General features: G+C 35.0%; 1 protein-coding gene across 1 annotated transcript; it reads left to right on the top strand.

Annotated features, from left to right (window-relative positions):
* Positions 1-5,700: 5,700 nt before the first annotated feature.
* Positions 5,701-9,160, top strand: UK114. Its single transcript, XM_068762497.1, has 3 exons — positions 5,701-5,864; positions 6,944-7,167; positions 8,920-9,160. Exons 1-3 carry the CDS (start codon positions 5,722-5,724, stop codon positions 9,048-9,050), a joined length of 498 nt encoding a protein of 165 aa, XP_068618598.1. The 5' UTR covers positions 5,701-5,721; the 3' UTR covers positions 9,051-9,160.
* The last annotated feature ends 3,188 nt before the right edge of the window (positions 9,161-12,348 follow it).

Raw genomic sequence — 12,348 nt, 5'->3', positions numbered from 1 at the left:
GGACTACCGACTTCTAAAAATGTATTTTTTGTTAAGTTATCAAACGTACAGGATTTTTGCACATTACTCCTCAGCAATATTCGAGTAAAAGATAAGATACTTTGCATTTTTTCTGTAACAAATAATTATTATTATCTTTGACTAATTCAGAATTTGTAATCACTCAGGTTTGTTTTATTTCTGTATTAAAAAATAAAACTATTTATAGAACAACTTGTACTTTACCAATTTATTATATAAGTTGTGACTGTTATTACTACAATATTGATTGCATTTATATTGCTTTAAAATAATGTATTATTGAAATTAAAGCGCAGATTTATTAATAATAAATTAACAACATATAACCTCAAAGAAAACTGACAATGACATAATTAGGGATGGGGCGATACGAATAAATACAGGTATTTACTCGATACTTTCCTTCCGATACCAAAAATAGAAGGCGATACAAAAATAAAAAAATAAGTAACATGCCTAGATGTCGATCGACAGGTTACATGACAATTTCAGCACAAAGCGTCGACGTATCTATTGTCCAGCCAGCGCTTTAAAAGCCAACCTATAAAAATGTTACGTTGCAATGTTACCTAAACATGACGCAAACTCCAGTGTGATTTTTTCATTAAAAATGTTGCTCCTTCTTTTTCGTTTTTTTTTTTGCTTTTGACCTACCGACGAGCAATATTCAAGGCGAAACATGAAATAAGTCATCCCGGCGTGCGAACTACTAAAAACTAAATCACATCAAAGCTCTTCTGATCCAGCATGAATCACGAAGTCAGTGTCGAGTCGAAGTCACAAGATATGCATCAGCTGTCAATGAGCAAAAGTAACCCTCCTCACAATGACCCTGCTCACTGCGCTCCCGCCGTAGCAACGATCAAACATATTCACATAGATATCGTTGGCCCGCTATGCATATTTAACGACTATGGATACTGCGTCACGGTTATTGACTGCTGATCTAAAGGGCCTAAAACAGTACTAGTTCGTTGCCAAGACACTCTACGACAACTGATTAGCTAGCTCGTTTTGGCTGTCCATTAGGTATCTTAACCGACGAAGGAGAATACGTTTACGGTTTCACTCCATCGACTGAAGCCCGCCTACATCTACAACGCACCTGAAGAAAAAAACTTCAAGAGAAAAGTACTTCAACATACTGGGAAGCAACCTTATGTCTCGAAAACTGGAAGAATAGTCAAGCCACCCGTACGCTTCGCTTGAGGGGAAGTGATGTAGGAGCTACAATGTTAACGTCAGTAGGGCACCGAACACTAGAATCCCACGCCCGATATAAAGATGTATTTTAAAAACAAGTGAAAGTAGCTTAAAAATTTCATAATATTCTTGAAGTATATGTCTAAGAAGAGGCAATAATAGGTTTTCAATACAAAATACAGCTTAAAGTAAAAGTATTATATGAAATAATTTTGACTACTGGTAAAGAATAAAGGCCATATTTAACAGAGACAATCTATTGTGCTTCCAAATAATCAATATTTTATAAAATAATTCTACGCCGTGTAAAAGCTTACAATTTTATATTTTATGTTTGACAGATAACATGATAGATTTTTCATTATGTTTTCTTGTTTTCGCGCCAATATTTTGTAAAATATTCTCTGACATTAAAACGGAGTGGTGTGTATAAAAGAATCGAATCGCCGTTATTGCATTACATGAAGTAGGTATTGGCCTTAGTCACATATCATCTTCTTGTGACAGAAAAAGACCTGGCTGTCCACGTTGTGTTCGTATAAAAAAGGGGATCAAAGCAGTAAAGGAAAGAATTCGAAAAAATCCGGCCCGAAAGCAAAAGATTTTTTTCGGGAGATGTAGCTCCTAGAACAGTGTCGCATATTTTACAAGATGACTTAGGGCTTGCAGACCATTAGAGACGCACATTTCTTGATTGATAATTTAAAAATAGAATAGAATAAAATTGAAAAAAAAACTACTTAACGAGAGAGAGAACTTAACGGTTACAGAAAATTTTGTTTAAAGATAAGAAATTTTATCAATTGAACAATCTTTTAAAACACAAAATGACCGTATCTGTTTTTTGCTGAAAGCTCTAAAGAAACTTTCCAATTAATCAACAGAGTACAATGTGAAAAAATCTGACTTCGGTAATGGTTTGGTGGGGTGTTAGGTATGAAAGAGTAAATGAACCATATTGTTGTGAAAAAGTTATCCAAATTTCGGCAAAGTGTATCAAGATACCATTCTAGAGAAGATAGTTAAGCCCCTTAATAACACCATGTTCTATAGTCAAGAACGGTCTTTTTAGCAAAACTAGGCACCGGGTCGACAAGCTCGTCCACCCTATCTTGGTTAGAAACAAATGTTCCGGACTTCATTGGAACTGACGACTGGCCGTCATCTAGTCCTGAGCTTAATCCACTGGATTATGATCTATGTTCAATTTTAGAGAGTAAGGCTTGCTTTAAACGCTATGATAATTTCCCTGTCCCTGAAACAGTACGATTAGCTTACGATTAGCAGCGTAGTATTTTCCAATAGAAAAAAAGCGCGCTGTTTTTGATAACTGACCGCAAAGTGGCATCGTATGACACTTCTAATATGCTTTATGTATTTTTAATAATTTTATTAAACTAACTGTAATGGCAATAAAAATATTCCTTTTTTTGTAACAATGTTTATGGCAAAACTAAGTATAATTAAAATATTAATCACCATGAAAAGCACGTGTCTGTCAAACACAACAGCGTTAATAAAATCATAATGCTTTCTTTTTCATAATGATCTAGATGACTGTGACTTCGAGTGTTTATTATTTAATTTAATATAAATCTTGCTTTTGAAATATATATGTTTCTATAGGGAACGATTATAAGACAAAGCTAACATAAACTTCGTATTGTCTAACAGAAACTGCTAATTATTCAACTAACAAACTATTTTTACAAATACCCTTCAACTTATGTAAAGAAGCAGTGAATTCCGGAATGCAGGACTGTAGAAACAAGTGCACAATAATATGTTAATGTAAGACATTGTTCACGAAAGCCTCACACAATTGCTAATGTATTCACGAGTAGGTTGGTCGAGGAGTTTGTGAGTCATAGAGTTTTTGCTTTTTAAATTATTCAAACGCCATGTTGCAGATTTAATATCTTTATATCGAGTTAAAAAGTTTATAATATAATAGAAACAACAATTGTTCGTTCCAACTTATCTTTTGCTTCTTTAACAATGCCAAATATTCATTGATTTTAGGTATCTTAGAAGATAAGAAGGCCAAAAATGCAATTTTAACAAGACACTACATTTCACGATCAGCATAATTATTTCACGGACGGTTTTACGGCTCGACTTGTATATTTTTGTTATTTTTATATCATTTTGTATTATGGTATTTTATTATGGGGCAGTGCCACCGAAATTAAGATTACATTTGTTTTACATAGAAGATTTTTACGCTCTGGACAGTTTATAAGTTAGAGATTCCTTGAAAGATGTTATTAAAGAAATTAGTATTTTAACGACTACTTTCCAATATTTATTTAAATTAATAATAATTAAAAATAATTTATTTAAATTTAAATTCTTATATTAAAAATAGTGACGGGCAATTAATAAAAATAAGGAATAAAAATAAACTCGTAGCGCCTACATTTCGTCTTCAATAAGTTTACAAATCCGTGGACAACCGTCTAGCTTAATAGTATCATAGACCTTAATTTTGTTGGTTTTTTATTTAAAATTAAAGATAATCAAGAGTTTGTAGGAGCTAGATTACGTCATCGTCAGCGACGTATCAAAAAGGGAAATTACAAAACTCAAATTTTTATATACATCGGGCGAAAGAGAGCGCACTACAATATTTTACGACTTGTGATTGGCTGACAGTTATTATTGCTTGACCATTGTTTTCGACGTTTTAAATCGGTATAAATATGGGCGAGGCTAGAAGTTCATTAGATAACAGTAGACTCGTTGCGACATGCTTCATTCGCGTCTTTCTCGCGACCAGCGCTGCTCCGACTTGATTATTCCGGTCGACTTCCGGAACAGCAGAAAAAGGAACACCTAATTGTCGAACAACATTCGGGTGAGAGTGCGTTCGTTACGGTTCGCCCTCTACATTTAGGGCAGGCTACACTGTGTGCCCTCGATTCCCCGCTTTAGTGTGAGGACCGCGTACCGCGCGGCTAGCTAGTCTTACGTGGCCTTCGCGTCGGTCATTCTGTTTGCACACAACATATTAAGAATATAGATAACGTCATAACTTCCTTCCTGTTTATTTTTAATTGTCAGATTAGCCTGACATTGTGATGTCTGAAAGCAGGGGTTAACCGCTTTGTTGAACACCGTTGTTCGGCGGCACAGGAGTGCCCCGATCGGCTCAATAGCCGGTAGGTGTTAGGTTGTAACAGTTCGCGCTTCAAAATCCGTGTCTTCTACATTACGGGTAGACAACTACTAATCTCCTTTCATGTCACCTCCAATCCGTGGACAACCGTCTAGCCCGAAAAGAACCAGGCGATAATGTTTTCACGTTCAAAACCTCTAATCCGCGCAAGCAAACCTTCGACACCAAGCACCACTTTCACAATAACATATACTTGGACAAAGTCTCTGACATCCTCAACAGGCTTTACTTTTGTTTAGGCTCTTCAAGCAAATTTACCCTCCGTCATAAGGTCCATCTTTCAAAACTTGCGTAAAACCTGTTTTCTCCAACGCTAGTGTTGTCTTTGCCCAGTCCCCGAAACCTACACTCAAACACTGCAGAATCGGTTCTCCTGGACAGCTACCGGCGCGGGATGGTTTCAACGCAACGTCGACCTACACAACGACCTAAACTATCTACGATTCAAGAATTCTTCAAGACTTGCTCAAAGATCCACTATGAGTCAACCTACTCCCACACAACTCCCTTCATAGCGAGTACTTCTCGCATCTTATGAGGAGTAAGAGTACGAGAGTCGCCGTAAGATGTAGGTAAGAGGAAGGTAAGAGACAAATAATGTTCACTTATGTTATGCCGATGTACAATTTGGTGTATTCAGCTAAGGGACAGTGCACATGTTCAAATATAGACTACCGTTAAAAAAATAAGTCCAAATTAGTAAAATTTATTAATTAGAATTAGTTTAAGGTGTCGAAATATATGTTACCAACAAGACCTTTATCGGGTCTCCAATGGACATCTGGACACTAAGAATCTTTGCTATAGACCAAACATGAGCCACCTTTAGCGTGTTATATAATGTCCACGTTTATTCGTCGTCTATCCATCGCTAAGGGCTAAGAACTTCGTGTACTTGTGGGTATTCTTTAGGTCTCTAGGCCTTGGCGGATCTTGTTGTTGATATGTAAGAAACCGTTTCCTTATTCCATAAAGCGATGATAGGAAAACATCTTAGAGTTTTAAGTATTTCTAGAAATTGCATAATCAGTTAGTATGAGATTTCTTTCATGTAAAACAACAAAAATCCACGTGTTTAAAATCTTTTACAAAAAATTAAAATACCATCATGGAAGTTACTGGCAAATTAAGTCAATATGATGACAAAGAAGATAAAAGTGTCAATTGAACACTGACGTTAAAAATCGATAAGTCAGATGAAACTAAATTGAGCTGTGTTTATAAAATAGGAATTATATTTCAGTTATCATTTGCCAAGCACGATATTGTGAAGCTATGACCCTTGACCGTTGTCTATACGGCAAACAGTGTGTGTTTAGATGCCTTGGCGACATACTGTAGCTCAGACGTACCGTATAGCCGTAACTAATATGTCCATAACAAATTTTAAAACAAGTACTTCAAAAGCGTACAAAAAAGAAATAACATGTCCTACAATCTATAAACCTGTGGGACCATACAGGTAAGTTTATTAAATTTTTTTAAAATTTTTATTATTGTGAATGTTAATTACAAATAATAATAGGGACACACATATTTTTCGATAGAAATTTAGAACAATATAAATTCTAGCAAGCATGTTCATTTACTTGCGATTTTCTAATTTAAAATTAGAAGTGTTCATGTATTTTAATAGTCTTGTACAATTTAAATAACATTTAATTTTAATTAAATAAAATGTATAATACACTGTGAAGTTATGGTCTTATTAGGTAGTTTTGGGTACCATGAAAAAATGCCATTTTTGGGTACCATGCATTAATTTTGGCGTTGACTCAAAAGCTTATTCTGATTACGAATGACTTTAAAGCTTAATTTTGCATCTAAATACCATCTCATATTTCTCATTAGAACTTTGTCTTCTTATATTTCCTACAAATCTTTTATCCGTTTCATGCAACTCATTACTCAGTTATCCATTATTTCTATTTGAAATTTCATTGTGTTTAATTCAATTTAATGTACATATACGAATACTGTTTACGTATATGATTGTTTTTTTGTAATCACAAGAAAGCAGTTATGGGATACTGGATACAACACTCTGCGTTTTTTATATTATCTTATACACACACACAGTTTCTGGTAATTGATACGTCCCATGAATGTTGTTCAGTATAATATTTATAAAACACAAGCATACATAACCACCAATATGCCCTTCTTATCTTGAGTCGCAATCATCACTACTATACTATGTATACAATCTTTGGCACGCCTTAGCCTTCTATTTGAGACATATTATTATGTAATTTTCTAACCTAAATAAAGCATATTAGAACTTATTGAAATCTAAATCAAAATTTAAAAAAAAAACGTGCTCTTAAAAGTAAAACCGAGTGGAAGCATAGTTTAAATTGAGGGAATTTAAATTATTTTTTATTTCATAATAAAACTTCATATTTTGAATCGCTTCCTTTTGAATGATTATTTAAAGATATTATTACTTTCAAAAATTTGACAATTATTTATTTTTAGTAATAAATATTACACATTATTTAATAAATTACTCCTGTAATAAAACCTTTATTTAAATTTTAGTCAAGCTGTATTAGCAGATAAAACACTGTACGTGTCTGGCGTGCTCGGAATGGACGCTTGTTCCAACATGATATGTGGCATCGAGGGCCAAACCAGACAAGCGCTTGGCAATCTCAAACTGATCTTGGAAGCAGGAGAAACTTCACTCAAAGGTGTATTGAAAACAACTCTTTTATTAGCTAACATGGAAGACTTTCCGATTGTTAATAAAGTGTATGCCGAATGTAAGTTGAATTCGTTACCTACGTTAATAAATATCGATAATTTTAATTTTAGTTTCTTACAGGATGATTCGTTATATATCTATAAAGTTTTAAAGGATTGAATTTACGTATGGTGCACCCTGTAAAAAAATCAATGATTTCAGAAATAATTAATCACGTAATGTTATAATATTAAGAAAAGCCTTTTCGAAATTCAATCCAAAAAAAAAATTATTAACTATCTGTCCCTCTAGACTTTTTACTGTTAGAACTTATTCGGCAGTTGCATTCCTCATCAGGTGATCACTTTTCTTTTTACAGGATGATTAGTTATAAGTGTTAAAACTTAAAAGATGTGAATGTATTTGTATAAACATTTGCTATAGACTAATAAACTATACATTTACACCGGTACAACTATTTTTAAATACTTAGCCAGCCTATGTCTGCGCGGGTTCCAAATCAATGCTTATACATACTAAGGTAATCAAGTGGATACACGTTATCGGATCTTAAAACAATATCTTAATTTTTTTAATGTGATTTGAAATTTATGGACTTTCAAGAACACAACTTCTGTAAAAAATTATATAAGTAACAAAGTTCTACGCATTATCAACGTTCTTAACAATTATTTTATTTGGGCAGTCCGAGCAAATGTTCAGATAACTAATTACGCAAATAAAGACCGTAAATTTGACATGTAGACGGTATCAATAAGTAATTAGGTCAAGGCGCGCTTTGAAATTAAAAAAATAAGTATACCCAAACATCTTATGATTGAGAGATGCAGGCCGGGTTATGTCATTTTTCTTTATATTAAGCGAGTTAAGTGTTGTTTTATGCTGCTTAATCCCATTGTTTCATTAAACCTCACATAATGCTGCTATGTAATAATTTATTTTTAATATACTTTCAGTTAATGCCTATTTTGGTTGTTTTACAAATGTGCAGCATTTATTACATAACACCTGTACAGACACAAATATTGCTAACCGGTTTAGTATTTTGACATTTAAAATAAAGGTCATGTTATGATATTGCTCTGAAAATATTGCAAACTGTAGTATATACTTACATTTTAGGAAATATTCCAATAAAAAAATAAGAACATAAAATTGTTATTTGACATATAAACGAATTTATACCAAATGACCGTTACTTAATGTAAGAAGAATTTTGAGTATATTAAAACTAATAGGTGTCTAAACAATAAGCAGTTTATGAAGCGCCCGTCTAAGCGATCTCAAAGCTTGGCTCGACATCCAAATATTGATGGCGGCCTAAGCGCGCGGGGCATATGGGTTGTGCAACCGACATCTATTGGGACTGAAAGATTCTAGAGGGGCGACTACGAGGCGGTAGATGCAGCGTGGGGAACCCACTTGATTAATCGGTGAAATTGTCAAGGTTGCGGGAAGTCGTTGGATACGGGCAGCGCAAGACCGATCATTATGGTGATCTTTGACTGACGCTTATGCCACGCAGTGGGCGTCTATCAATTGACATGTATATGATGATGAGCTGCCCGAACCAAGGTCTCCGAGAGACCCTGAGCTAGTTTACATAAATACAGATTTCTGCGCTATGTCCTTTCAAACCCGCGGAATATATGCAACATCAAGATTCAATAAAAAGGGTCTTCAGCGATGTGCCATCTCAAGCCTGTTGTGTTTGTAAATGTGAGATTACAATTAAACTTAAGGCGCCGTAAATTATGTAAAGTCTATCTGTATACTCAATACTTCAACTAATGAAAAATATACGTTTCAGTCTTCCCAGACGAATATCCTGCACGTTCGACTTACCAGGTGGCTAATTTGCCTTTAAAGGCTTTGATTGAAATCGAAGCTATTGCTCTCACCGGCGTGGCGGATCCAGCATCGTGTCCTTGCTCGCGCTAATTCTCAACGGATTGTTTTGTCATGTATTTACTTGTTTAGTTTTCATTCATAAAATTATTTTAAAGCATTTTATTTTTGTGAAATACAATAAATCCTTTTATATTTATAAACATCTTATTAATATATCTACCCTTATTCCTACTTCCTATAGGTTTAAGGATGAAATACCAACTAAATCACATATAACACTAAGAACTTTAGCACAATTTTATAAATTAGACCTTGCTGAACCGAGACAATTGTTTAGGTCTACTGTTTAGTATTTTGTTATATAAGTAAGTGGTCGATTTGTTCACCGCAGGTGTTATTTTTAAAAAAGTACACTTTCCTTTATTAAAAAATTCCAGTGTATTATGCAAAAATGTCTATAATAAATTTGTCGGCTATAATTCAGATTTCAAGAAGAAATAGCCCCCGGCATAACCTTCTCGAGTTAATTTCTATAATAATAATTAAAGACTTCCATTTTGTTAATTCCATATTTTAATTTTTGAGCACGAATTATTTTTATTCAGTAACCATCAAGTCTTTAGAAATAAAAGCGATGCTAGAGTTTTTCACGCTGCTTCTTCCTGCCCTTACGCTGGTCTAAGCGATCGAACGTAATATTATCTTTAATAATCCTCCCGATAATAGCAACAAGTGCCGCGGTTTACTCTTTTTCCAGAACCCATGAACCAGAGAGCTAAAAAAGCTACAGGTCCTAGAGAACCTTACGCTCTGTAATTAATAGGTTGTCAAATATCTCCCTTCTGCTTTTTTGCTCTTTATTCAATGCTTTATAAAAAGTGTTACAGTGATCGGATTTAGTTTAAATATGCGCCGTTTTGTTCAATAATCTGTTTCCATCTAGACGGCAACTTCATAATACCTCCCTCGTAGAAGCCCCCCTCCTTATTTGCGAAGGACAGCCACTTTTCACAAAACTCTTTTGAGTTCAACTTTACACCACCAAGGGCGTTCGCCATGGACAGGAACAGGTGGTAATCACTTGGCGCTATGTCCGGGCTATATGGTGGATGTGATAAAACCTCCCATCCGAGCTCCCGTAGCTTTTGACGAGTCATCAACGAAGTGTGTGGTCTGGTGTTGTCCTGGTGGAACACTACACCCTTCCTGTTGGCCAATTCTGGACGCTTCTGGATGATTCCCTTCCAATCCCACCAAACACACAGCAAAACCTTCCTGGCCGTCAATCCCGGCTTGACCACGACCGTTTTCGCTTGATATTGTCGTATGTGATCCATTTTTCGTCGCCAGTCACCATCCGCTTCAAGAATGGGTCGAGTTCGTTCCGTTTCAGCAGCATATCGCAGGCGTTGATTCGGTCCAGAAGGTTTTTTTTCGTCAAATCATGCGGCACCCAAACATCAAGCTTTTTTTGTATCCAGCCTTCCGCAGATGGTTTAAAATGGTTTGGTGACTAACTCCCATCTCCTGGGCGATGTCACGAGATGCCACATGCCGGTCTAACTCGATGTAGTCCATGATTTGATCGGTATTTGTCGTCACAGGTCTTCCGCCGGCTGGCTTATCCATGGTGTCGTTTTCGCCGGCTCTGAATAGTCGAAACCATTCCTCCGCGGTTCGAAGTGATAGAGTACCATCACCCAAAACACCATTAAATTTTTATAATCTTTAAAATAACGCGAATTTCGGCGTTAGTGAACTCTATGTTTACACGTCTATAACTGTTGAACGCAATATCCAAACTAATCATGCATAGCGTCGTTTTGTAGGTTATGTCAAGACTTTTCAAATTATGTATAGTATTGCCAGATACGAGCTCTGTAGCGCTTTGTACATAACCGCGAAATTCAAAAGACAAAAAGGCGGAAGGGAGATATTTGACAACCTATTATGTAGATCCTGAACGACCTAAACCTCCTGATACGAATGAAATAAAACGTCGTAATGTACGATCTGTGCCAAGGGAGGAAAAAGTTCCAAGGGAGCCTGCGAGTTCCGTAAATAGCTATAAAGAAATTTAGGACAAGAGCCCAGCACTCGATACAAAAGATATCGTAACAATATTGCTCTTGAATTAAAACTATTTTTACGAATTAAATCGTAGTTCATTTTTTATGTTCTTCATGTTTCTACTAATATACGACTCTAATTTCTTTTCCGCGAACATATAATAAATGAGATGAACATCTACTTGCCTTGTCAGCAATTGGTACTTTATTCAAATTATTCATCATTTTTAACTCTTAAATGCATGACTTTTATTTATACTTTAAAATATATATATCACGCAGATAAGTACACTACACAAGAAAAAATAAAAAAAAGTCATTAATATTTTTTAAATTTATTTATTAAAAAAATTGTTATGTTGCAGACATATAACACTATGCATTTACTGTACACTATTGTATTCAAAGTGGTATGTTGCTGTTTTTCATCAATATGCCTTTAAGGGTTAAAAATTACTAAACGTTCATGATTAATATGTTCAACTACATTCTTAATACAAAATCACTAACAACATTTAGTAGATAATGTAACAATATAAACTCTGTTTATAAACCTTTATATCGCGTGCTGAAATGTCGTGCGTGTTATTATTTGTCGACCCTACAATAGTAAATATACTATTTCTTTTAAAAATAAAAAGTTCCTTCTTATTTTCGCTCAATATCTTATATATTATAATAAATATAATTTGTTAAAGATTGCTAAGAAAAATAAATGACTTGGTAATTAAAAACTGAACTGCCACTAAGGGCTCGTGCATGAAAAACGAGTGCAAAAAACTCTTAACAAGCGTGCATCAAGGCCAGTGCTAAAATGGGAAAGCCTTTTTACTCTACGATATTTGCGTCAATGTATAGGAATGTTACACTAGTTTAATTTCAAAAAGAAATGCGACGGGGGTGCGAGGTCAGCTCAGTGGGCACCCTCCTCTAATAGGCAAGCAAGTACGATACGATCTCGTGGAGCGCCCAGTCGAGCGAACGACTTGAGTGCGGGTGGACAAGGCGTGATACTTGCAAGTAAGCAACCCTAAGCGTTCACTACTTTATCTCACTAATGGTTGATTTTTAATTTCACCCGTCATGGGCTGTACAAGTAGCACTCCAAATGTATCCGAAGTTCATGCGAATTCTACAGGTGACTTTAAAAGACAACTTAAGTCCATCATAATGTTGTATGTAATGTTTATTTTCACATTATTACATCTGTATTTTTACCTTAAATACGAGTATTTAAGTATATAAAAATGGCCTTCACCAATCACTGCTCGCTTAAAGTTGCTATTTTTATGGACAACACGATAAAATGGGCTCTTCCT

The sequence above is a fragment of the Battus philenor genome, unplaced genomic scaffold, assembly GCF_028537555.1.
Source record: "Battus philenor isolate CCGP_79_NKW_IND1 unplaced genomic scaffold, ilBatPhil1.0.hap1 SCAF_16, whole genome shotgun sequence".
Lineage (NCBI taxonomy): Eukaryota > Metazoa > Arthropoda > Insecta > Lepidoptera > Papilionidae > Battus > Battus philenor.
The sequence above is the reverse complement of the archived record's forward strand: the minus strand, read 5'-3'. Positions and strand labels throughout refer to the sequence as shown.

Excerpts from the sequence above, each read along its gene's own strand:
- UK114 (XM_068762497.1), top strand. The coding sequence starts at position 5,722 with ATGCCTTGGCGACATACTGTAGCTCAGACGTACCGTATAGCCGTAACT. Across the intron at positions 5,865-6,943 it reads AAACCTGTGGGACCATACAG|TCAAGCTGTATTAGCAGATA; the intron begins GTAAGTTTATTA and ends TTTAAATTTTAG. Across the intron at positions 7,168-8,919 it reads TAATAAAGTGTATGCCGAAT|TCTTCCCAGACGAATATCCT; the intron begins GTAAGTTGAATT and ends TATACGTTTCAG.